Source organism: Hippopotamus amphibius, chromosome 1 (genome assembly GCF_030028045.1).
Source record: "Hippopotamus amphibius kiboko isolate mHipAmp2 chromosome 1, mHipAmp2.hap2, whole genome shotgun sequence".
NCBI classification, from domain to species: domain Eukaryota; kingdom Metazoa; phylum Chordata; class Mammalia; order Artiodactyla; family Hippopotamidae; genus Hippopotamus; species Hippopotamus amphibius.
This window is the reverse complement of record NC_080186.1, coordinates 200,972,620-201,000,229: the sequence shown is the minus strand read 5'-3', so window position 1 is coordinate 201,000,229 and position 27,610 is coordinate 200,972,620. Positions and strand designations below refer to the sequence as shown.

Here is a 27,610-nt window from a genome sequence, read left to right as displayed (position 1 = left end):
TTTTTTCCTTTTTTTTACCATGGTCCCTAAATCTTTTCAGACAGTTGAACCCAGATTTGGTAAATCTAATCTTCTTCCTTTCAAAACTATCTAAATTAGATCAAGTGAACATTAATGAATAATGGGTGTTAAACATTAATAGAGAATGACTACATTGGAATGTATGATTTAGTTCTACCAAAGAATGGAAGTTTTTCTTCAGTGTGCTTAGCACTTGCAGCAGGTAAATTGCACTGAACTGAAAGTCTGGAATCCAGCTTTGAATTTACACCTATTATACTATCATTTATCTTAATAGCAGATGAACTAAAATTTCCAATGATTTTCCATTCTTCTGTCCGCAAATGAAATAGTCATGTTGAAAAAATCATTAATCTTAAAGTGGTGACAGATAAAAAGAATTTAGTTTGTTGTCAGTACTTCTCAACTTAAAGGTTAGGTCAGCCATGGTTTATGTCATGACACTGATAAATTTTTCTAATGACCAGAATGGTTTGATTTGCAATAGCTTTTTGTTTTAAGGAATATATATCATGGTTATCTGACTTCATCCTAAAGATGCATTTTTTTTCTACTTTGCATCATTTCTATTTTACAACAAACAGACAAAAGTGTAGAGCAGTAAGTAAAATTTGGTAATATTAAAATATGCATTTTAAAGATCTTTCCATGAAAACTTAAAAGCAGAATTGTAAAAATGAAAACTTGGCAAAGGAATGAAGGGGCAAATGGTTAGAAATCATTGCGGTTTAAAGAAGGTAAAGATTTCTAGATGCTGTTTAATATACTGAGAAGGTAGTGAAGGTATAAAATCAGAAAAAAGGCAGACAGATCTAATCTCAAGAATAAACTGCCTTTGAAAATTCTGAATACCATTCAGTAAAACAAGGGTCAAGGTAAGTGTTTAGTGGAAGAGTCTTTTAGTTAAAATTCAGTCAAAAATAAAGAAAAATAAAAATACCAATTTTAATAGTATCATCAGAAATAGGCTATTTCGACTAGTATATTCAGTCCTTTCTTCAGTTAGACAAATCTAGATTTCTCATTTCTTATTTTCCTATGATTTTAGTTCTTACTCTTTTCAAAATACGTTTAAGTTATACTTAGTCATGTTATTGGAGGAAATGTAAGGAGAAGTTGAAAGCCATTTATAAAAAGTGGTTGAACTGGTTCCCTTAATTCCTTTTTTCTAGACTAGCTTTAGTCCTTTTTAAAAAATAGAAACTATTTGAATGTAATTAAAAATTATTTTCTCTAAGTAAAAATATCTAAGGGAAAAGATTGTAAGCCATTCCATTGCTAATAGTGGTTGTATTATGATAGAATTTTGAATATGTCTTTTTCAGTTCTCCAGGTTTCTCTGTAACATGATTTATATTTGTGCATAATACCAGTAGCCAATTTATTTTTTAAAGTAATGATCCTACTATAAGCAAGAATCAGTCTTGAAGTTTTTCTGAAGTTGTCTTTTAAACTGGCATCTACTGGATTTTTTAAATATAAAGCGCATTTTTTAAATATGCCATTCTAGGGCTTCCTAGGTGGCGCAGTGGTTAAGAATCCGCCTGCCAATGCAGAGGTGACGGGTTCGATCCCAGCTCCAGGAAGATCCCACATGCCACGGAGCAACTAAGCCCGTGTGCCAAAATAAAAAAAAATAAAATAAAATATATATGCCATTCTTTCTTCAAGTTAAGAATGTAATTAAGCCTAGTATCGTCTAATGCAGATCTCAAATAATACTCTTGGACTATATGCCCTTACTTTGAAAGTGAATCTGGCTTATTTTACTGATATGCTGCTTCTGTCTTCTATTTAGGCCTCTTCAAAGCAGTGCCTTACCATGTTGGGAGGGGTCATTAATGTTTAGTAGGATTCCTAAATTGCTAAAAATTAAACTTCATGTAGATACCTTGTGGAGTCATGATACCGTATCTTCACTACTAGCCTTTTCTGATTTTTTTAAGCTCTTTATTGGAATATAATTGCTTTACACTCTTGTGCCAGTTTTTGAGGTACTCCAAAGTAAATCAGCTGCATTTATCCTTTTCTGATTTTAGAAGCATTCATGAAATCTGAAGAATTACTTGTTCTCTGATTTTTTTTTTTTTTTTCAGATTGAACACCAAGAAGCAGGGAGAAATTGTAAAATTAAATGATAGCTACATTTTATCAAAGACTATACCTTAAATTCCTTTAAAGGGAGTTCACTACTGTGTGATTAAATTGAGAATTGTTTTCTTTTATTATAGATCTGGAAAAAATTCCCTTCTAAATAGATATTATTTACAACATTAATTCAGATGTAAGCTGTCAGTCGTCTATTAAGAGAATTCTGAGCAGAAGTGTCTTGCCACTGTTGTCCAGAGCATATTATTTTGCACCTCTTCTGTGAAGGTGAGGAAAATGGCTTTTTGTAAATTACTGTTTTCAGTAGTACAATTCAAAATACAATATTTTAACAATTGTTTTTTTATATAAATACATTGGATACCTACATCATAACTATAGTACACTGGAGAGTATCACATCACTGTCTTTTTGGGTAGATTTCTCACCTGCTTGTCAGTGTTGTTGTCACAGTCACTGGGAGATCCAAGTACATGTGTGTACGTGTGCCACAAGAATGGATATTGTGTACCTGGTAACCCACCCTATAAGGGTTAGTATGCCTGATTCTTTGTTAAATTATGAAATGCTGGGTGTTTTTGTGATATCCCCCCCAAAGTTTATTACATCTGAAAATGCATTTTTTCATCCTACAGGTAAATTTAAAAAGTAATGTTTAGCAATTTCAAACAAATAAAATGGAACACCACATTGATCTATTTTAAAACTTTTTTTTTAATTTTTATTATTTTTTTGGGGGTACACCAAGTTCAATCATCTGTTTTTATACACATATCCCCGTATTCCCTCCCTTCCTTGACTCCCCCCCCTCGAATCCCCCCCACCCTCCCCGCCCCAGTCCTCTAAGGCATCTTCCATCCTCGAGTTGGACTCCCTTTGTTATACACAGACATATATATACTACCAACTGTAAAATAGATAGTCAGTGGGAAGTTGTTGTATAAAACTACTTATTCAAACGTGTAGTATTTTACTTTTCTGGGTGGGTTCCCATGTGCTTCAGAGACCTTCCTGTGGTTTGCTAGGTCTCTGTATTAATGAAATCTGAAGTTTGTAAGAGTTCTTGGACAAAGGTAAGGGGTTGGTATGCTATTGTGTAAGGTTGGAGAGTTCATTAGTTTTCTACATCAATAAATTATTTTCCATGGTTTCAGTATTACAAGTTACACACAGATTTGACTTGTAATTGTCACAATCAGTACTATAGGAAGAATGTTTTGTGGAAATGATGCAGAGTTTAGTTTTAAGGTTTCCAGTTTTCTGAGTAGCTTTATTAAAATAAAATTCTGAACTTGGGACAAATCTTGGCATTTCCTTGCACCTCACCTCTCTGCTGTGGTCCAGCTGTGTCTGTAATTACTCTTGACTGTTGTCTCAGATATGTCTGCATTAATCAAGAGACAATTAAAAGTGGCTGGGGCCAGGGGCACACCTTTCTCTGTGCACTTAGCATTTGAACGCTGGCAAAATAAAATGCCTGAAGTTGACTCGTGTCATTTTGAAGTTTATCTTTGACCAACATGGGGAACTGAGCCTATATTACCTTCTTGCCTCACTAGTAGCAGTAACAATGTCACTCAGCCAGGTCTCCTCAAATGCATGTATTTATTCCCAAGAAAATAGGTGGTTTGTAGATTCACTCACTGACTCTCAGGTTGGTCATTCCTTTTCTCTTTTGAAAGGCCTTTGAAGACTGTATAGCAAGGGAGAATTACATTGTAATTTTACTTATGCTATAAACTGAAAAACCTTTGGCACGGCTACTTACCTATTTCTGTTTTCTTTAATACAAATAGAGCTTTCAGCTTAATCTAGTAACACCATTAATTGAGTAGAGCAGAAGAGCAGTGCCATTTCATTACCTTTTTGTAAATAGTCATATAATTTTTCAATGACATTTGGAGACACAACCATCATACATATTAAAAAAAACAAACCTGTCTACAAAAATACTGCTTGCGCATGTGATAGAACAATTTTTTGTTATTACTTGTTCAGAATGTGAAGGAATAGCCCAATTCCTTGAAACTCATTTGAAACCAATTACATATTTTATTCCCCCTCCCCCCTTTTTTTTTCAGTTCTTATTCCCACATCCCTTTGGAAAGCACAGATAGACACGTTAAATTCCAGCAAACCTTTCAATGTTGTTAGTTTCTCTAGCATATGACCACTTTGGACATTTAATGGTTTTTATCTGCATAGTATTCTTACATGATGAGAAGTTTTCCTTGGTATTTCTTAAATCTTAGAAATTCAGGTGGAATAAGTCTTATGTGACTGCCACTGTACAAATGTAGAAACTGAGGCAGAAGAGGTAACAGTTTCACCAAAAAAAAAGGATATTTTATATTTTTTCTTTCAGTGAGTTACACCAGTCATCCTGGGAAGGAAAATTATAATCCAAAGGATTGTAAGTATTCATTTCACTATTTTTTATGTGGTTTTAATTCATACTTGACCAAGCAGTTAGAAAAGGCTAATTCTAGATATGCTGATCAAACAAATGAATAGGCATCTGTACACAAATACACATGCACACACACTCACACTTGACATTTAAAGCCCCAGAATTAAACATTAATTTAATAATACCTGAGGCTTTTGCAGGAAGTATAAGGGTGGCTATGTTTACTTGTATTTCTGGAGCAGTAACTGCCTTTTATATTTTGGTTTGTTTTTAATGTTGATTACGAAACTCAAAAATAAACATTTAGGTATATTTAACAAGTGTATAAACTGAAATTAAAGCCTTTGAATAAGACCTGTTAATACAGAAGTAGACCACTCAGCATTAGAGACATTTGGATATTGAGATCAAAATGGGAATGTGTTCTGTGGATAAGAAAACACTAATAAATTTTTTTCAGTTTTAAATAACAATAACTTTCAGAAACATATCAATTAAAATTTGTTCTCCCTATATTTTAGCTCCAGATTTGATTTTAATATGCTATCATTGTTTTGATCATTGCCTATGATAGGGCAAGTTGTATAGTTGGTACTCAGTAAATACATCACAGAGCAAAGTTACTTAAAGAATCTTTCAATTCAGATTATCCTAGTGCATAGAATGGTTCAAAGTTAATTTGGAATCCTGACAGCATCTATCAGTTTGAGTCTGTGGAACAGTACCAATATGAACAAGAAGTACCATGTTCTTTTTATAAATGGAAAAAGTTTTAAATATGCATTTCTTATAAATTACCATAATTAGTGGCAATAACAGTAGTTTAGTTTGGATAATGAATGACCTTCAATGAATTTACTCACTAAAAGATACTGAGTAATATATTTAATAGTTCATATGACTACTGTATATAGCAGTCCAAATAGGTGTTAAAGTGACATCCAATCTCTTAAGATATCTTAAAATCTTTACCTGTTTACAAATCTCTCAAAACCAAATCAAGTTAAGCAGCTTTCAAAAGGCAAAATTGTGCCTTCATAAGGGGAAAGAAATGGTTAAAATTCTATTAGTCACAGTCTCTTGTTTTCACTCTGTGAATGCAGTAGTTTCTAAAAGCAATGAAGATTCCTCTGAATATCACTTTCATGCCTCAAGGTAGTTCTTACTCCTCTATCAGCGTCACTGGATACTCACCCCTCCAAAGGTATTGGGTTTTATACGACACCAGGTAAGATTTCAAGGAAAGCTTTTTTTTTTTCCCAAACCAAATCTGGCTTTCTTTAAGTGAAGTGTCATTTATATGAGAACATGCGCAAAATCTTCCATCATTCCTCTCTCAACCACCAAAAAAAAATAAGTACTGATTATTCTTAGAAAAGATTATTTTTTTTATTTAATGCAGTGAATACTCAATATTACCATTGAACTAAACATCTGAAATTTGATAGAATGAAACAAATAGAAATTAGTCATCTGTTAATGGTTACCATCCACTAGGTACATATCAGGCTTGTAGACATTTGCATAGACAATGTCAGCACGGAACATAAATCTCACACAAAGTATAATCAAAAGTTTGAAACAAATTATCCCATCAGTAAACTTTCTATAGTAACATCAACTTCATGGAGTATTATGTCTTAGCAAAAAACAATGATGGTATGCAGATATAAGCATGTCATTATAAACATGATGTGCTAAATAGAGCATATTGAGGTCAAAGCCTTTCTGTAGAAAGGGAATTTAATTGACATTCTTTTAAGCATAGTGTATAAACAGATCAAAATAGTTCTATCATAAGAAATAGTATTTAACAACATAGCTTTAAAACAAAAATACTTTAAACATCAGTTTTGATGAGATTAAATGTATTTTTAAAGAATCTTCCTTTACAGTGAAATATATATTTCTTGCTTCTGGCTTTTCTACATTTTTCCAACATAACCCCCACCTTCCATTGTTAATATCCCTATCCCAGTCCATTGTTAATAAAGTAGTGCAAAACTGCAATGATTTCAATCAAGCTTAATCCCCTACCAAGTCAGGCAAGTAAGACATTCTCACCAAATTATGTCTCTCTAGAGGTACACTCCCTTGATATACCAGGAATCTAGGTACAAAAACTACATGAGAGTCTTGGGAATGCAATTTTTAAGTACAGATTCTATGGTAAGTAGTGAAACATTTTTAAAGGCAAACTCCCCCTCCCCATAAGCAATTTATTTTACAAAATAGGTTTTCATGCATTCATATTTTCAAGAATGATTTTTTCTATAAATGAATGTAATGAAACACTGGCATATCACTTAGCACACTGCATTCTCCTCTACATTAAAATTCACACTAATAACAAAAATCATAATAGTCATTAAAGCATTTCAGTAACCTAATGAGAAAGTAGATACATTTTTTCTTCTGTGAGAACACTTGAGTAGTAAATATTTTTAGATGCACAGAGGCATACATAATCTGACACCAAAAGCAATGTGATTTTAATTTGCTAGATTTTTGACAACTGAACTGGGTTGCTAATTTGCTAAGTTGGTACAAATTAACAGTGATTGGTATAAAAATCCTTATAGGCAATCATTTATAAATCTGGCAGTATTTTTTGTATAGTCTTGTAGAGATTTTAAGGTTTTAGATGGAATGATAGAAGATTTGGAAATTTTCTTTATAGGATTTCTGTGAGTGGTAGATTCTCTTAAGGAGGTGACTATACCTTCACTCATTAGCTTAAAATCATCCTAGTCATATCTAAATAATTTGCACAGGAATGAATGTCAGGATCTGAATCTGTGTTAAGTTGAAATGCATCTGTTCCATTTTTCAGGTTCTGAGATTCCCCCTCCCTTTTGAAATGTATAAAACATAGAAAACTAATGGATTATTTTTCAGATAAAAAATAGTCACATTAAAAAAAAAACTTTAAAATCAAATTGACATTTACATTTTATGTAGATTTAATCAGAGCATAGCTGAGCATGTAATCTAATATTCTGCTTCTTCCACTTGTAATTAGAGAAGTGTGTATCTCCCAATGTTACCATTCTTATATTTGTTATTCCAGTGTTTTATATTATTATCCATGGCTAACAAAGCTTTCACAGGGCAACAGCTAAACCTTTATCAAATTGATTCTGTACAGTGGAAGTATATTTTCAAAGACATATGCCTTTGTACACTATTTACAAATTCTCTCAATCATGATAAAAATGCAAAATAAATAAAAAACAGAAAGAAAGGAAATGCTGCTGAGGCTAAAGGCTTCTTCTTTTATCTTTCCAAACAGATGCTGGTCTCCTCAGTGCTGGGAGGTGGCTAGCCAAGATTGTTTTTCTTCCTTTTACATGGGCTATGAGAAGGATCTGGTTTCAGTTCTTGGTACTGCACCTGTTTAAACAGAGTTCAGAGAAAGGCTGGTCAGGTGGCCACTTTCTGGCAAAGGAAGGAAAAGCAAAGGAATTGAGAGACTATGCTTGGGGGAAAAGAAAGTGCTCGCTCTGGAAGCTGTATGAAATCTGCAGCTGGGATGCAGAAAACAATAGAATGATAGAGCAGGAGTCAAAGGAAATCTTGCCAGAAACTACATGAGAGCCCTGATGTGAACTTTGGTAATAGGCTGGGGTCTCTATTGCCCATACACACGTAACATTAAAAGCAGAGCCATCTCCATTTTGAAGGGCTGAATAATTGTTCTTTGCAATTTATTGTGGGCTTGTTTAATATAGGCTTCATCTCCATCGAGCTGACTCTTATGTCTGATACCAAATCAAAAACTCAGCTGAAACAAAGGAAAAAGGTATTGCTGCAACCCATCTCAAATATTTTGATAAAAACACTTCTCATTTTACTCTGAAAATATTTAATGATCACGGGGCATTAATTAACTTCAAAGGCTTTCAAAGGATTGAGATATGCCCCGGTTTTCAAAAATCAGTTACTCTTCCCCCCCCTTCATTGATCTCTAAAATAGACATCTTTAAAACTCACTTAATTCATGCAGTTTATTTAAGGAAATGTTTTTCTCAGTGTCTGCTGGAACACTTTGCTTTCATCATCTAATATTCCTAATTCCTCCTTCAGGTAATGGTGACTTTCCTTCACAGACTCCAGCTGAACCTTCCTTCGAGGAGGACTGTGCCCCTGACAAGCTGGTAGGTTCTTTAGGCAACGCCCTCTCATTCCCCAATATTCTCTGTAAGTTCTTGGATAATACCCCAACGGGGCTAATTCCTGAATGGCAAAATCATTTACGGGCTTTGTTAAGTTTACTTGGCTCTTCTAAAACCTTCAAAATTAAATGGATATAAAAGTTAAAACCCAATGCCACACTGCATTAAAATGATACAGGCATACCTTAGGATATTGCAGGTTTGTTTCCAGACTACCGCAGTAAATATTGCAGTAAAGCAAGTCCCATGAATATTTTGGTTTCCCAGTGCATATAAAAGTTCTAGTGTGCAATAGCATTATGTTTAAAGGAGCAATACCTTAAAATGCTTTATTGCTAAAAAATGCTAACCATCAATCTAAGCCTTCAGTGAGTATTAATCTTTTTACAATAATAATATCAATGATCACAGGCCACCATAACAAATATAATAATAATAAAAAACTGAAATGTTTCAAGAATTACCAAAATGTGACACAAAGACCCAGAGTGAGCAAATGGTGCCAATAGACTTGATCAATGCAGGATTGCCACAGACCTTCTATTTGTAAAAAATAAAATATCTGTGAAGCACAATAAAATGAGGTATGCCTGTAGTAATAATAATGAAACCTACATACCATTTGCACATCTGAAGGGACTCTGGAAAGGAAGTCAAGTAGTTCATTGTTATCAATTGCATATGGACTCCGAAGCTTTTTTGTAAATTTATTGATGCCTGAAAAAGTGACAGATCAAACATTATTGAAACCTATAAAGCTTGAAGTTCGAAAACACATTTCTGGCAAAAGTGTTATGGTGATGTGAAGATCTAGATTAAGCTGCCTTGACTGAATGAACCAGTAAACCCAATTTTCTTCTTTCCTTCTTGCCTTCCTTCCTCTTTCCTTCTTTCCCTCCTTCCTTCCAGCTTCCCAACTCAATGCCTCCTCTGTTTTTCTCTTTGTACATCTGGGCAGTGGCTTCTGCCCAGAAGGAAGGGCTTTCTATTTGGGAAACAAAAGGCACCTGGCAAGAATGAGCAATGGAAGCTTTGAAAATGGTGACATGTAATGATCCTAAACCCATCTCTTCCCACCAACACACTAGATCTGCAGCTACATATGGAACAACTACCTCTGAGAATAACCTAAAAACTGGCTGAGTGATGTCTACACACTGGCAGAGAAGGCCCACAATGAAGCAGGTAAGAGAGGCAGGGACACAATCACACCATAACCCCCACCCCTAGCCTGACAACCAGGAGGGACTTCTCTCTGAGGAGTAAGGGTTTGAACCCACATCAGGCTTCCCCAGCTTTTAAGAACTGCACCTGAAGAGATGAGCCCCTCCAAAACATCAAGCTTTTTTTCCTTCTATTTTTGAGAAATAATTGACATACATCACTGTGTAAGTTTAAGGTGTTATAGCATGATGGTTTGATGGACACATATAGTGAAATGATTACCACAATAGGTTTAGTTAATATCCATCATCTCATATAGATAAAAGAAAAAATTTTTGAGTTTGGGCTTTTGGCAGGGGGGTGTTATTTTTGCTTTTTTTCCCCAATTCCACATGTAAGTGAAATCATACAGTATTTGTTTTTCTCTGACTTATTTCACATAGCATAATGCCTTCAAGGTCCAATCATGTTGTTGCAAATGGCAGGATTTCCTCATTTTTTTTATGGCTGAATAACATTTCATTATATACCATTTCTTTATCCATTCATCCTTAGTGGACATTTAGATTGTTTCCATGTCTTGTTATTGTAAATAATGCTCCTGTGCACATGGGGGTGCAGGTATCTTTTGGGGTTAGTCTTTTTTGTTTCACTTGGATTAATTCCCAGAAGTGTAATTGCAGTATATTTATATATTATCCATACTGTTTCTGTGGTGGCTGTACCAATTTACATTCCCACCAGCAGTGTACATGGGATCCCTTTTCTCTACATCCCTACCAGCATTTGTTCTCTGTTGTCTTTTTGATGATGGTCATTCTGACAGGCATGAGGTGCTGTCTCATGGTTTTAATTTGCATTTCCCTACTGACTAGGGTTACTGAACACTTTTCATGGACCTGTTGGCTATTTGTATATCTTCTTTGGAAAAATGTCTATTCAGGTCCTTTGCCCATTTTTAATTTTTTTTTTTTTTTTTTTGCTATTGGATTGTTTATGTTCTTTATATATGTTGGTTATTAGTGCCTTAGTAGATATAGGGTTTGCAAATACTTTTTCCCATTCTTTAGATTGTCTTTTCACTTTGTTGATGGTTTTTTTGCTATGCAGAAGCTTTTTGGCTTGATACAGTCCCACTTGTTTATTTTTAATTTTGTTGGTTGCACTTTAGGTGTGCTTTTCAAAAAATCATTACCAAGACTCATGTCAAGGAACTTTTTAAAAAATGTCATCTTCTAGAATTTTCATGGTTTCAGGTCTTACAGTCCATTTCAATGTTTCTGTTTTGTTTTGATTGGTGTAACATAGGGGTCAAGCTTCATTCTTTTACATGTGACTATCCAGTTTTCCCAGCACCATTTATTGAAAAGACTATCTTTTCTCACTGAGTATTCTTGGCTCCCTTGTCAAATATTAGTTTACCATATATGCTTGGGTTTACTTCTGGGCTCTCAATTCTGTTCCATTAGCCTATTTGTCTCAAACCATCTAGCTCTGAAAACCAACTTGTGTATTCAGACTCACCCTCCCCAGGGCCCAGCATGGAAGCAGCTGATCCAGGGGCAACCGGACTCTGTGTGGGAAAGGAGTATTTGCTTGTCTCCAAGCACCGTCATGAGGTGAAGGCATCTGATTAGAAACATACTCAGGGGCCTACCTGGGTACTCTTCAGGAACAGAGACGGGCAGCCACCATCTTTTTTTTTTTTTTTTCCTTTCCTGGCAGGAACCATCTCTCCCTGACTGCCTTACTCCAGCCAGTTAGTAGCATCTTCATGTTCTCCTTCTGCCATGCTCCAGAGCACCATTATCTCCCTGAGGGGAGCTTTCACACACAGCTGACACCCGAGGTTTTATATCTATGAGGCAGTTCAAGATGGTGATCTAGAATGATCATGACCTCACCTCTTCCCATAGACACACCGACTCTACAGCTACATATGTAACAATTTGCATATGGAACAAACGAAAAACCCGAAAAACTGAAAACTAGCTGAGCAACTCCTTCACATGGGGCAAATGAGATAAAGACTACATTCAAGTGGATAGGCTACAGTCTCACCATAAACCCCACCCCCCAGTGCAGCTACCCACCATCAGGAGGAAACTCACAAACCGGGAGCTTCTCCCTGAGTAGCCAAGAGTTTGTACACCACAGAAGGCACCTCAACTTCTAAGACCTGCACCTGAGACATAAGCCCCCAGGGCATCTGGCTTTGAAAACCAACAGGCTTGCATCCATGTGACCCAAAGGGCTGCAGTGAAAAGGAGAATGGCTCTTAAAGAGCTCCTGAGCATTCACTCGCCCCAGGACCCAGCACAGAAGCAGCTCTGTGAAAGGTGCCCAGGTTTTCTGTGAATAAAATTAATTTACTAATCTTAAAGTGTTGGCCGAGAGGCAGGGGCCTGCTGGGATACTCTGGGGACAGAAGCTGGTGGGCCCCATTTTTGAGCTCTCCCTCTCCCATGCTTCAGAGCACCAGTATCTCCTGGAGGGGAGCTTTTACACACGTCTGGTGTCCTGAGTTTTGTGGCTGCCACCCAGGGTATACCCCTTGATTGCTCGGCTCTGGAGGCCAGGGACTTGTGTTCCTGGGTCCCGTGGAACTGTAACATTCAGAGAGACAGTTCTTGGCAGACCACCACCCGAAGGGCACTGGACAGCAGACTGCAACACGCCCCCAGTCTTTCCAAGAAAGAGGCCTGTTTGTCCAGGAGCTTTGGCCTGAGGGGCAGGATTCTGGTCTGGCACACTTACAGGAGCCTATGGAAGTGCTCTCAGGGAACAGAGGTCAATGGAGGCTGGTGGATATAATCTTTGCGTTCTCTCTCTGCCTTTCTCCAGCTTGCCAGTATCCCCCAGAACCTTGTCTGGTGCCCCAGTTTTTGCAGTTGCTCTCAGAAGACACCTCTATATTGCCTAGTTCTGGTGGCCAGAGGAGCTTATATTTGTAGGTCCCAAAGGACTGTAACCAATGGAGAAAGAGTTCTTAAATAGCTAACATCCTCAGGGCACAGCAAGAAGTAACAGACTGAGGAGCTCAGTCTCTCTGTGAAACAGGTCCATGAGCTTATCAAGGCTGCAGCCTGAGGGGCAGGCTTCTAATTAAACACACATCTAAGGGCTGACTGTAAACCTTTCCAGACACCTCAGAGGGGAGCTCTTACATGTCTGGTGCACAGTTTTTGCAGCTGCCACCCAAGGGATGCCCCTTGACTTCCTGACTCTGGAGGTCAGGGATGCTGGTGTTCCTGAGTCCCATAGGACTGTAACAATTAAGGGACAGTTCTCGGCAAGCTACCACCACCAGGGCACTGCACAAACAGAAGACTGCAACACACCCCAGTCTTTCTATGAAGGAAGCCTGGAGCTTTGGCCTGAGGAGCAGCTTTCACATTTGGCATACATCTAGAGGCCTCTTCACCACTGCTCATCAGTATCTCCCAGAAAGGAGCTTATAAACTCACCCAAAGCCTTGATTTTTGTGACTGTCACCCAGGGGACACCTCCAGGTCATCTGGCTCTGGTGGCCAGCTGGGCTTACACTTGCAACCCCACTGTATATATTTGCATACTTTATAAGCTGCTGCCTAAGGGGCCGACTTTCAATTAGCCTGAATCTGGACGCTGACTGAGGTCCTCCTGTTCGAGACACTGACAGGTTTTGGCACTCAACTACTGAGAGCTATAAAAAAAATAAAATAGGCTGCTTGGACAATCACAAAGGTTTGAGAGACAACTAAGAGATAAGGCAAGGTTGAATAATGAGGTTCATCTCCTACACAAGACCACTCCTTCAAGACTTGGAGAGGTCTAACGCATAGAAACCAACACAGAGATTCAAGGAAAATGTTTCAAATGAAAGAACAAGATAAACCTCAGGAAAAAAAACCTTAATGAAACGGGAATGTTATTTACCAATAAGGAATTCAAAGTCATGTTCATAAATATGCTTACCAAACTCAGGAGAGCATGGATGAACACAGTGAGAACTTCAACAGAGAGACAGAACATAGAGGAAAGTACCAAAGACAGATCTTCACGGAGCTGAAGAATAAAATAATTGAACTGAAAAATACACTAAAGGGATTCAACAGCAAACTAGATGAAGAAGAAAGGACAGCAAAACTCAATCAGAAGAGCCAAAAGGAAAAAAAAATGAAAAAAAAAGTGAAAATGGCTTAAGAGACTCATGGGACAACATCAAGCATGCTAACATTTGCATTATAGGGAGTCCCAGGAGGAGAAGAGAGAGAGAAAGAGGCAGAAAATGTATTTTATGAATAATGGCTGAAAAGTTCCCTAATCTGGTGAAGGAAACAGACATACAGATCCAGGAAGCCCAGGGAGTTCCCAATAAGAGATCACATTTAATTACAATGTGAAAAATTAAGGACAAGAATCATAAAGCATCAAGAGATTAACAACTTGTTATGTACAGGAGACCCTCCGAAAGACTATAAGCAGATTTTTGAGGAGAAACTTTGCAGACTAGAAAGAAATGGTATAAAATATTCAAAGTGCTGAAAGAAAAAAAATTTCAATCAAGAATACTCAGCTAAGTTATCCTTCAGAACTGAAAAAAAGAGTTTTCCAGACAAGTAAAAGCTAAAAGAGTGTATCATCACTAAACTGGTCTTATGACAAATATTAAAGGGACTTCTGTAGGCAAAAACAAAAAAACAAACAGTATGCTATAAGTAGCAAGAAAACACATGAAAGTACAAATGTCACTAGTAAAGGTAAATATATAGTAAGTGTAGTGGATTAATCATTTATAAAGTTAGTGAATATTAAACAACAAATACAGTAAAAATAACTATAATTACAATAATTGGTTAAGGGATACACTATAAAAAAGGTGTAAAATGTGACATATAAAATAGAATAAAAAGAGTAAAAATTTAGAGCTTTGAAATGTATTAAAACTTAAGTTGTTATATGTAAGCCTCGTGGTAACCACAAAGCAAAAGCCTACAGTAGATATATAAATGATAAAGAGAAAGAAATCTAAGCATACAGCTAAAGAAGGCATCAAACCACAAAGGAAAAAACGCAAGAGAAGAACAGAGAGGAACTACAAAACAGCCAGAAAACAATTAACAAAATGGCAGTAAGTACATACCTATCAATAATTACTTTAAACATAAATGAACTAAATTTTCCAATCAAAATACACAGAGTGGCTGAATGGATTAAAAAAAAAACAATCCATTTACTACTGCATCAAAAAGAATAAAATACTTAGTAACAAACTTAACCAAGGTGAAAGACCTGTACACTGCAAAGTGCAGACACTGATGAAAGAAATTGAAGATGACACAAATAAATGGAAAGGTATTCCCTGCTCAAGGATTAAAAGAATTAATATTGTTAAAATGTTCGTACTACCCACAGCCATCTACAATTTCAATGCAATTGCTTTCAAAATTCCAGTGGCATTTTTAACAGAAATAGAAACAGTCCCCAAATCTATATGGAACCACAAAAGACCCTGAATTGCCAAAGCAATACTAAAAAAGAACAACAAACCTGGAGCCATCACAATTCCTGATTTCAAACTATGTTACAAACCCATAGTAATTAAAAGAGTATGGTATTGGCATAAAAACAGATGACATAGATCAATGGAAGAGAATAGAGAGCCCAGAAATAAACCCATGCATATATGGTCAATTAGTTTACAACAAAGGAGCCAAGCATATACAGTGGGGAAAGGACAGTCTTCTCATGAAATGATATTAGGAAAATTGGACTGCCACAAGCCAAAGAATGAAGCTGGACACTATCTTATACCATTTACAAAAATTACTCAAAATGGACTAAAACTTGAATGTAAGACCTGAAACCATGAACCTCCTAGAAGAAAACATAGGTGGTAACAAAAGTAAAAATAAACAAGTGGGACTGCATCAAACCAAAAAGTTTCCGCACAGCAAAGGAAACCATCAACAAAATGAAAAGGCAAACTACAGAATGGGAGAAAATTACATATCTGACAAGGGGCTAATATCCAAAATATATTAAAAATTATGCAACTCAAGTCAAAAACTATAATCCAATTAAAAAATGGGCAGAGGATCTGAATAGACATTTTTCCAAAGGAGACAGATGACTGACAGGTACATGAAAAGATGTTCACTATCACTAATCATTAAGGAAATGAAAATCCAAACCACAATGAGATAACACCTCACACCTGTCAGAATGGCTATATCATCAAAAAGTCTATAAATAACAAATGTTGGTGAGGATGTGGAGAAAAGAGAACCCTTGTACACTGTAGAAACGTAAATTGGTGCAACCACATGGAAAAAAGTATGGAGGTTCCTCAAAAGATTAAAAATAGAACTACCACTATGATCCTGTAATTTCACTTCTGGGTATTTATCTAAAGAAAACAAAAACACTGATTTAAAAATACATGTACACCCACCCCCATATTCATTCAGCATTATTTATAACAGACAAGACTCAGAAACAACCTAAGTGTCCACTGATGGATGGATGGATAAAGAAGTTGTGGTATATATATGCACAATGGAATATTATTCAACCATAAAAAAAACTTGAAATCTTGCCATTTGTGATAACATGGATTGACCTCAAGGGCATTCATTATGCTAAGTGAAATGTCAGACCGAGAAAGACAAATTATTATATGATTTCACTTGCATGTGTGATCCTTAAAAAAAACAAACAAAAAAATACCAAGCTCGTAGATACAAAGAACAGATTGGTGGTTACCAGAGGCAGGGGAGTGGGAGATGGGTGAGGGAGTCAAAAGGTACAAACTTCCAACTATAAAATGTCATGGGGACATAATGTACAGCATGGTGACTATAGTTAATAATACTGTATTGCACATTTGACAGTTGCTAAGAGAGTAGATCTTAAAAGTTCTCAAGAAAAAAAAAGTTTCCATTTCTACATCTCTGGCATTGTGATTTTTAGAAACCAATTTTCCTTTTAAATTACAAGAAATTTAAATTTAATGCTTGCAAAAGATGTTACTGTGATTGACTTACTTGGATCACTTCTTGGATTAGAATGGCCAAGAACCATTAAAAATAAGCCATATCTACCCATGCTGAATTATTCTACAGTGAATCCTCTGCACCCCCTGAAGAGCAAATGTGGATGAGGGGCAAATATAGGTGACTTTGGAGCTATTATACAGAAAAAAGAAGAAAAAACAACACCCAAAAATTCAGTGAGCTAGAAAATATGAACATAATGTGTAAAACTAGAAGTACCTAGTCTCTATATTTTACAGTATAATGTAGAATTTCAATTGGATAAGTCTACTGTTTTAAATTTATATTTCACTTAATAAATTACCAAGCATATTCACATAAAAATAAATTAAAAGCTTTTTATGAAATCAACAGACTGATAAAAAAAACTGGGTTACAAACTAGAGCATCTTGGCTCTTCTTCAGGGAGTTCAGCAGAATAAACTAATGCAATTATGATTTGGTCCCTGTCTCCCCATGTGAGACCCATGTCTTAAATCTCTGTTTAATATTTCATCAATCACCTACCACTAAAGGAATACTGTTCTTTGTTTTATTTTATTTGATGAAACAAGAGACCCAAACACATTCTCTGAAAATTACATTTAAGACAGCTTGCCAGTGAGGCCACCCCAGGTTACACAGCCAGATGTCTGCCATGGGCTCCAGTTTCTGAGAACCTGGGGAAAGGGAACTAGCAGTTCCCCACCTATCACAGCTGAGATGGCAGGTCTGACCCTCGGTAGGTTAGAGGTAATAAACTGCCACACCTAATGCCCTATCCTAATTCCTTCAATAAAACGGCATCTGTTTTAAATATCAGAGGAAGGAATGAAAGAACATACAATAGGGACACAAGAACATGGTGAAAATGCCTATTCCCTTGTATAGTGAAAGCACGGTCTTAGTTGAAACTCTTTCTTTAAATTATAGAAATTAAGACAGAAAAACATAGTCACCCTTCCCTTCACCCTCCACTCCCTACCCAGGATGTAAAGGTAATGATAGTGATGATAAGGGGGCAAGAGGGCTTGCTTAAGATATGACAAGAGAGGCCAAAAAGGATAGCAAGATAAGGATTTTAAAACTAGAGGGCTTGGAGACATCAGACCCTTTTTTCATTTCATTCCAGCATATTTCTTTAAAAGCCTTGAAAAGAAGAGAACAGAACATTCCTTTTCATCTTTTTGCTTCCGGTGTAAGCACATGTTTTCTGACGTTAAAACCCATTTTGGTTCTTTGCATTTTGTATAAGTTTAGCAATCTCAGGTGCATGCAGGCCAGGGGCAAGTAGAGAATTCTACTCCTACCCAGTCTTGAGATATATATATATATATATATATTATATATAATATATATACACACACACACACCATGGATGTAGTTTTATATGTAAGTGGATCTTGGAGACTGAAAATTGAGGTTTCCAAACAAAGACTTCTGTCACATGGCGGGGGGGTGGAGAACCCAAACTATGAAGAATTCTGAAAGTACCACCTAGAGTCGAGGTACATAGGAACTATTAGAATGCAGCATAACTGCATTAAAAATTAGGACCCCCAAATATCACCTTTAAAGTGGGTTTTTTAACAGAAGCGTTCTTGTTTAGAACACATAAAGCAGTTTTTTTTTGTTCCCAAGCAGCCTGCCAATGCCAAGGATCCTTTTCCTGCTTCCTTAAAGGTGACCTCTTAAACAGGCAGCCATATATAGTACCATGTTTACGGACACTTCCACAAGATAAAGTGCCACAGCACAAAAGCATATTGTCCTAAATGCACCATATGGATTGAAATGCCTCTGTTTACGTATAAGTGGTGAAAATAAATCAGAGTGCTATCTCGACAAAGCTACACTTTGATATATGAAGAATCTGCACAACCACATGTTTATAGCATGATGGAGCCTATGGTGCCAGATAAGAAAAATGCATTTTGCAGGTAGACCTAAATCTTTATACTGTTGTGATTTTTAACTTACCTGTCTCTTTTCATCATGGAGTAGCTTCATGACCATAAATATAGGGAACTACTGACAGTATAACTCATCCCTTAAAAATAGTTTGTTCTTAGCAGCTATGACAGTTTGAGAAAAAGAGAAAAAAAAGGCTTTACTTACCCCAGACAAGGACAATGTATCTCAGCGGAATGAAGTACAGGATGACTGTGAATGCACAGAGGGCTACAATGGCCAGCCAGCTTAAGAATGGGACGGTCCAGTTGAAAGTACTGAATGAGAAATTAATACATCAGCAATCTGAGCACTTTGTATTTTTTTCAAAGATGAAAATAAATGTGATTCTGATTCAAAATCTGGACTAAGGATCTAGTAGAGACTATTTCTCTCTGGACGAGATGCCAATGGTAACAGGCTATCAGAAGACACAGGTTAGTCATAGTCTGCTCAGCTTCATGAACACAGGGCCTAGGTCAAGGGTGTTGACACAGACCCCTCCAGATTGTCCCAGGGGACTTCAGGGTCTAAAGTCTTTGCACTGCTTGGGTGTCTTCCATGGTTTAAAAATCTCTTTCTACTTCTAAAACTAGTACTCAATTTTGTTTCCTCCAAATTTTCATAGAGGAGAATGCCCCAGGGCCTATCATTCTTTCTTCTGTGAACTCTCACACAGGATTACCCACACTGGAATAAATAAAATGTTGCTAGCAATTATCCGTAACTCTAAATCTTACACTGTTGTGTAAATCCTCAGAACTTTAGAAATCCTTAGAGGAATACTCACTTCCCACTTCAGCTATGTTCCAAATGGAACTAGAAGTCGGGAAGGGGGAGTTTTGTAAAAATTCACCTGCCATCATTGCCCTCTTCTCAGAAATAGAGATAATTAAGAAATAAAGTCAACATTACCTACTATCCTCCCTACATTCTAGCAAAGAAGAACATGGCATGTGATAGATTTGTTGGGAAGACTGAAAAGGGAGTAAGCTGGGAAAGGGTGGATTATAGCAGGGCCTAGCTGATGGCTCTGTAGGGTTCCCACCACTGCTGGTGATTGATAATGTGGATGTTCAGGGAAGGAAGCAAATCTGAGTATTGACAGTGATATACCATCAGAACAAAGAACAAAAATGGAATCAATGAACAGAAGGCGAGGAAGTTACAAAAAGGACAGTACTAAGAAGATGGGAAGGACCTTAATGGGAAGAGAGTATAGAAAGGAAAAATCAAGACAGAAGGCAAACAGAACATGGAAAGACTGGGATATTTTTAGGCTTTTTGTGTAGAACATCTATTGTGAGTCTCTGGTAGTTTTTAAGAGGGTGACGAAATTATAATGTAAACAGAACCATTCCATGGAGCTTTCAAGGTTGGGTATATAACTATATCTCTATTTACAGGCATATTTTGCCTCATTGTTCAGCCTCCAAAAAGGAACTAGCCACATCTTGTTAAGTGACTCTTTAGCATAATTTAATGAAAAAACCAAAGAAGGTAACAAATCTGTGTACAAAGCCTAGATTCTGCTATGTGACTTTAGGTGGTCAATCTCTCTAAGCATCAACTTTCCCACTTATAAAATGGGGACAGCTCTTATTGTATCCAGGAAGACTGGCAGTGATGGCAACATGTTTATGTGAATCAAAGTGATGTTATTAGAGCCATTCAACCCTAGGAGTCTAAAGTATGGCATTTCTTAGAAAGCAGTGAGAAGGGCCCAAAGACACTTCAAGAAAATCTGAAATGGTACATGATATGGATAAATGTCAGTGTTTTTTATTTCTTCTAATTTCCTGGTAATGGATGCTATATTCACTTGGGCTGGGTTTTTCCAGGGAAGTTTTTGATCCAATAAAGGATGTTTGTCAGATTTTCTCATGTTCTGCCCTTCAGCCTAACACTTAAGAAACTGGGTCATTTGTAGAGATGTGGATGGACCTAGAATCTGTCATACAGAGTGAAGTCAGAAAAACAAATATATATTAACACATTTGTGGAATCTTGAAAAATGGTAAGATGAACCTATTTGCAGGGCAGGAACAGAGACACAAACATAGAGAACGGACATGTGGACATGAGGTGGGGGGATGAATTGGGAGATTGGGATTTACTCATATACACTACCATGTGTAAAATAGATAACTAGTGGGAACCTGCTGTATAGCACAGGGAGCTCAGCTTGGTGCTCTGTGTGACCTACATAGGTGGGATGGGGAAGGGCGTGGGAGGGAGGTCCAAGAGGGAGGGGATATACGTAAACATATAGCTGATTCACTTTGTTGTACAGCAAAAACTAACACAACATTGTAAAGCAAGTATACCCCAATTAAAATAAAAATTTTTTAAAGTTATTCCTTAGCCTTGTGGCATATGGCTTGCTTTTTGTCTTTCTCTAGGTCAAATGTCTCCTAAAAAAAAAAATTTTTCTAGTGAAAAAAAGCCAAAGTTGAATCAATCTGGTTGTCTTGTTTTTAGTAACTCTTGAGGTCTGGCTTCCCTGTCGTGTTTTTTATCTCGTATGGCCAGAGTGAGGGTCCTGTAATTGTCACCAGGTAAAGGATCATGCCTTCCCTCCGTCACTGACACCTGTAGCTCCCTTGCTTCTGCCCGCTTTTGGAAAGAACAGAAGGCTGAGGGTCTGTTTTCTCTCCTGTGGCTCAGCTCAGAGCCATCCATCACACCACTCCATGTGCGAGGGCGCTGGCTCTTCACACAGAAAACCCTCCTTCTGGGCAGCCTCACTGAAGTGCTTCCTATGTTCTTGCTCCTCTTGGAAGGATAAATAGCAAAGAATACCAGTGTAGCTAATGTCAGGGGAAAAAAAAAAGACTGCCCTTTTCTGTTTCCACAGTGTACTGTGGAATCTATATCTAGAATATGATCTTTCCCACCCCCCAGAGATGCAATTCAAGAAAGTTCTGGAATGATTATTTAGTAACAAGATGTGGTAATTATGGAGGCTTTTGTTTTGTACTTAAAGGTTGCTTCTGAATCTGCTTTCTGGATAGGTCTGTTTTATCCCACGTGACCCCAAGGGAGTTTCTCTCTTTTAGTATTCAAAAGATTATTGTGTAGAAAAGACAGCTCCTATGAGCCTCACTAGATCCTATGCTATGTTTCTGTACCCCAGCCTATACCTGCATCTCTGTCTATACCTTGGAAAGTTCTACAAAAAAGTTTTCTCCAAGGGGTCCACAGCCAGGATCTAGTCATTTCCTGCAACTGGCCATGATCCTTTCCAGCTAAGCACTAGTCTGAGGTCTCCTAACACCCAGAGTTACGAAGAAGCCTCTCCCCTTCAGGAATTCACCATCCTGACCTCAGAGTTGACCCAGGGTCTTCTGATATAAATGAGATGTTTCTGTCAGTCAATACACAGTGTACCTCAGAGAATGGACAACCCTCAATACCAAAATGCCCCATTTAGGACTCCACACTCTGCTTTTGCAGATAGGTTGTGGAGAACAAGGAAACATTCTTAGAGATGGAAATAACATGCAGAAGAAGAAGAAAAGAGAAAAGATGTGGAAATCAGCCTTTAGAAGTCTGATACTGAATGTTGCTTAGAGGCACATTTGGGAGTGAGAGGCAGGCTGTTCTGTCTAATATGATATGAGAAAGTGGAAACTCAGCACCTATGCATATGTGGAAATGTGTTAAACAAAAAATTATACAAAATAAAATGCATTATGCCTTGAAACATGAAAGGCACCAGATGAATGACTCATACCTTTAGTTTAAATAATTTACTCCTTTCAATTTCTATGTATGCCCAAGGATCCAAATCTGCAGAACACTTTTGGTTATGAATAATAAACAATGAATAGATATATGAAACTAGGAAAATTTAGGCTTATCCACATATACAGCACCCCTTCTTGAACAGACCATTGAGAAATCATTATGTAGGCCAGTTTTCACATAGTTTGGTAATATGGGGCCTTAGTATATTTTTTACTGATAACTAATTATAAATCCACCTTACTATTTTTATAATTAAACGGTTGTTTTAAAATATATATTACTAAATAAAACTACTTGAAGTAAAATGCAAGTAATAGTTTCTTAATTTTACATTAGCTCTCAATGAAGCTCTATTTCCTTGTTTAAAAAATTGTTTTTTAAATTATAAAAATTGTGTTTCTTTTCTAAATGACAAGGCATTAGTTAAATAAACTAGATGAAATCATCTATAATTATGGTCTCAGCTATTTAAATGCACAAAATTGAAAGTATACTTTTGCTGGGTACTATATATAATATGATTTTTAAAAATTTAACTTTATTGATGAAACTATAACTCGACCAATAATAAAATGCAGGTGTGTCCTGATTATCTGAAATCCTCATTTAACTTGGTTTATTATTTTTTTTCTATCACAATTTCATATTCTATGTAAGAATAAAGTCTCACTGTGAAAATGTGCTAAAATTTAGGACGGTGTTATTTCTTCAAAGCTACAAGTATGACTTCTTTCCAACCAATATGTTCTAAATTTCAAGGAGGAAATTGACAGAACTTTCATAAAACCAAAGACTGGCAGAAACAAAGTAAATAATGATGAAACTGAGCAATAGATCACCCAGAAGGAGTGTCCCCTGCCAGAAAGAATGTGGTATTTCACCCTCTGAGAAACAAATGGACACTGTCCCACAGAAGGCCAGGGCTCACATGTCAGCATCACTCACTTCTTTATCCTTTCGCCAAAGGAAGCCACTTCATCTAGGATGTTCTGGACACTGATGCATACCTCCTGGATGGCATAGATTTTATTTATAAATCCCTTTTTTTCACTGTCCTAAAATACAATAGAAAAAGGGAGAAAGAGAGATTCTGTATGAGTAAAGGTATCCTCCAGGGCTTGAATTCTTTTAATTGTCCCACTTACATTTTTAAACTTAAATGAACTTCACTTTTGCATATATATAAATGGATACAAGAAGCCCATGAAAATTTTAGGATATGTAGGGAGGTAGAGGAGGAAGAGTACTCAGCATTATGGACCTATGCTAGTATAAAGGTGGCTGCAAAGCACAAGACTTGGATTCTGTTGCTCTTGCCCTGATGAACAGAAACATTTCAGCCAGGGGGAGGGGGGTGTAAAGATGTAAGAGAGAGATCAGGGTCTCAGAATGACCCAATCCGGAATCTGTGCTGACCCTGGACCCACCATGACGTGATACTTAGCAGACCCAGTTTCTTGGCCCACCACCCACAGACCTAAATTTGGTCTTGGCTCCAGATATTTTAACAGCAGGGAATGCTGGGTGCAAATGAAAATGCAAAAAATAAAAATAAAAAAATGAAAAAAATAACAAGGTCAACTGAAATCCAGTAAGTGGATACTTCTAGACAGCACCTTAGGTAAATGAGACACACAGTTAGCCTGGCCCACCTCTTAAGAATAACAGTCACAGACTTCATGCTCTATTATCTAACAACATTTTCCCCCATTTTTGTACTGAATTCTTCATTTTAAAACGTGCTGGATTTAAGCAAAGCTGGTATGTGCTCCAGGGAATGGGTGGGTGAGGACTGAGCATAAAGCACCCAAAGAGTCGTGTGAGCCCGGGAGAAATGTGCACGTTCTGTCATTTTAGACCCAGAGGAAGAAACAGTGGTGGCCTTTCACTATAGCAAATTCTGCTTAGTAGCCTGGCATCACAGGCACTTGCCTAGGCTGTTTGGTGGAGACCATCCAACCCATGACTCCATTCCTCCATGCCAGCCTGAATCTCTATGGAAATGTAGATCCAATTTCATTACTTTAACTTCTTTTGAACACTTGCATACTGTGCCAGAACACTTGAGACCTCATGTGGCAGTCAGTGCTTGCTGAAAGCAGCCAGGAAACTAGAATAATAATGTCGTCATGTTGCACATTTACATACTGACTTTCATTTTAGAAGAGTCTAAAGCACTTTGCACTGTGAACACTTGGCTGAGGCTGGCATCTTGCCACCTTAGAAACGGAGGGCAAGTGAATGACAGGTGTGTGGGCAGCCTCCAAGGACGACAGGGTTCAGTGGGACGGAGGACATGGATGCCAGTTCTATAACATTTAGATACCAGTTACTTAGAGCCTTCATTTTAAATTTAATTCCCATGGGAGATATGGTCTACATTATTCACTTATGCCAAAACGGACTGTCAGGCAATGAGGCAGATGAAATGCATAAGGCTCAAAGTACAGAGAACAGTTAGACACTCTCAGAGTCCCCACTATCTTCAAAAGTTACCCTTCACTTGTCATTACAGATACGGGTGCATCAATTTCTTGTCTTTTTTCCCCTCCCAGTAATAAAACAAAATGTATTCATTTCACCTATGCAATTGTACATTTAGAATAAAATGGATAACCAGTGCCTCCTTCTGATTCCTTTCATAATTACAAAATTGATCTGCTCTGATAATCTCCATGGCCTTCAATGTTCTCTCTCAAGTGCCAGCTAAGTTTATTTATGTCTATGAAGTAAAGTGCTCTTACAAAATATTTTTCTACATGCAGAATAAATCAAATTAGAGACGAAGCATGCTGATTATACAATGAAAGTTCACTGAGAATAATGTCTTACCAGTTTGAAATTATGAGGTGAAAAATATTTCCTCCACAATAGCACTAAAATATATAAAACACTTAGCCACACCTTAACAAGAAATGTACAGAATCTATATTAAGAAATTAGAGATACTGTGCTTCTGCATTGGAATATGGAATATTAAAATAATTCTTTTTTTTTTAACATAAAGGTTTAATGCAATTTTAAGTAAATCCTAATGTATTTGGAGTGGAGTAAAATGGGGAGAATTTGATCAAGTGTTTTTAAAATTTGAAAGGATAAATGAGTACCTATAGCCAAGTAATGTTTACAAAAGAGAAATGAGAAAGCATTTATTGTACCAGATATTTAAGTAATTAAAATACAAAAGATGAGTACTGAAAGAGAGATCATTGTATGATAAAGCACCATCATAAATCTATCATAAAGAAGGAAGTATTTTGTTACTGGGTAATTGTTTTAACTATTTGGGGAAAATTATGTTAAATGCTGCTTTAATATAGTCTCAAACCTATTTGAGATCGCTCAAATCTACTCCAGCATCTACCTCAAATTGAGGTACCCCAGATATATATTAGATTAATTTAAAAGCAAAAAGCTAAAAATGAATTATAAAAACAGAAGAAAAGATAGGTAAGTTATTTACTAACCTTGGATAGGAAAGAACTTTCTAAACATACAAGCAGTAAAGAAAATCACAAAGAAAAATTATTGGTAGCAAAAGTTACATAAAATTAAAAACTTATGTCAAAAGTTATCAAAAATTTAAAAGGCTAAGTGGGAAAAAAATTGCAACAAACATGACAAATGAAGGGAATGGGATTTCCAATATATTCGACAAACATGTGAAACAATTTTCATTGCAGTTTTGTTTATCATCACAAAAAGGAAAACCACTAACATGTTGGGTAGAATTAATTATCTTACATACAAATGATAGAATATTAGGAAATCACAAAATATTGCTTAAAGACAGTGAAAATGCTTATGATCTAATAGAAATTGAAAAGAATGGGAAATAAATGTGATATAGAGTATAATTCTAACTTATTTTTGAAATGGGTCAGATGGAAAAAGATGAAGGGAATGTGTCAAAATATTAAAGGTAATGGATGTTTATCTTCCTCATACCTTCCTGTAATATTCAAATTCTTTGCAATTAATATATTTTACTTTTATAATCAGAATAATTCCCTGATTTTCTCCAATATCATTGTTCAAATAACATGGATAGACGACATAAATGAATCAGTACCCACTGGGCATGATTTTACATGGTTTATTTCTTTCTTAAAGTATTTTTTTGTATTCTAAATTATTTTTAGAAAGTAGAAGGTAAATGGACACTCATTAAACACCATAAAGTGCTTTTCACATAGCTCATTCAATCCTCACAAATATTCTACAATGTAGATCTTTTTCTCTGCTTTACAGAAGAGAAAACATGCTCCTGGAAAAGTGACAGAGCTTGGATTAGGACTACAACCAGCCAACTCCAGAGTCTATTCTCTGCACAATATACCACGTGACCTTCCCGTCCCGTACCATGTGAAATCTTCCTGGGTAAGAAGATTTCAGTTCCTATCCAGGATCCCCATGAGATAAACAAGAAGAAAAGACTTGCAAACATTGAGAAACATTATTGTAAACACCATGGTCAGCAAGAAAATGAAATCCAGAAACTTGATTCAAAAATGGGAAGTGGAAGATGTGTTAGAAACCACCAGATTTAATGTTAATAATGCAGTATGCAGATATTAAATATGGGACCTTCGTTAGTAAGATGTATCATTTCAGGTAGCTACAAAGACTATTTTTAGTAGATTCTTTAAATGCAAGCACTGATGTTGATTGTTGGCTAAAGAGTTTTTAAAAATCTGCTCAGTTTGAATTTTCTTTCTTTCTTCTGCACTCCCACCCCACCCCCAAGCCCCTCACCCCTCACCCCTGGCCACCAAAATCCAAAATAAAACAGTCTGGAGTGTTGGTAAAGTTTTGAAAAGCAAATGCTTTGGGATAAACTTTTTATTTTAAAATCTCTTTCATCACATTCTATATTCTTCCACTGTGGTCTCCAACCAATGAAGTAATTACTCTTTATATACAGTATATGACCCAAAACTGCAATGGGTAATGGAATTGCTCTGCGTTGCATTCCAATATTTCACACTTTTTTCTACTAATGTTCAATACTTTAT

At 36.6% G+C, this 27,610-nt stretch overlaps 1 protein-coding gene and 1 long non-coding RNA gene across 10 annotated transcripts in view; one reads left to right on the top strand and one right to left on the bottom strand.

The window, feature by feature from the left end:
• The first annotated feature begins 26 nt into the window (after window positions 1-26).
• Window positions 27-27,610, top strand: LOC130855472 (uncharacterized). The gene is made up of 5 exons (XR_009054325.1): window positions 27-2,397; window positions 4,496-8,342; window positions 8,627-8,697; window positions 9,804-9,900; window positions 26,847-27,610. It is a non-coding gene; the product is annotated as an uncharacterized LOC130855472 (long non-coding RNA).
• Window positions 7,796-27,610, bottom strand: part of MCTP1 (multiple C2 and transmembrane domain containing 1) — a 543,089-nt gene continuing 523,274 nt past the window's right edge. For 8 of the 9 annotated variants that reach the window (XM_057739092.1, XM_057739099.1, XM_057739106.1 and 5 more), the window contains 4 exons: window positions 23,541-23,650; window positions 19,014-19,123; window positions 9,335-9,432; window positions 7,796-7,933 (listed from right to left, as the gene is read on the bottom strand). In XM_057739092.1, coding sequence (XP_057595075.1) covers window positions 7,862-7,933; window positions 9,335-9,432; window positions 19,014-19,123; window positions 23,541-23,650 — 390 coding nt within the window. In that variant the 3' untranslated portion in view covers window positions 7,796-7,861. The remainder of the gene's footprint in view (window positions 7,934-9,334; window positions 9,433-19,013; window positions 19,124-23,540; window positions 23,651-27,610) is intronic. The other variant, XM_057739150.1, reaches the window with a different exon arrangement.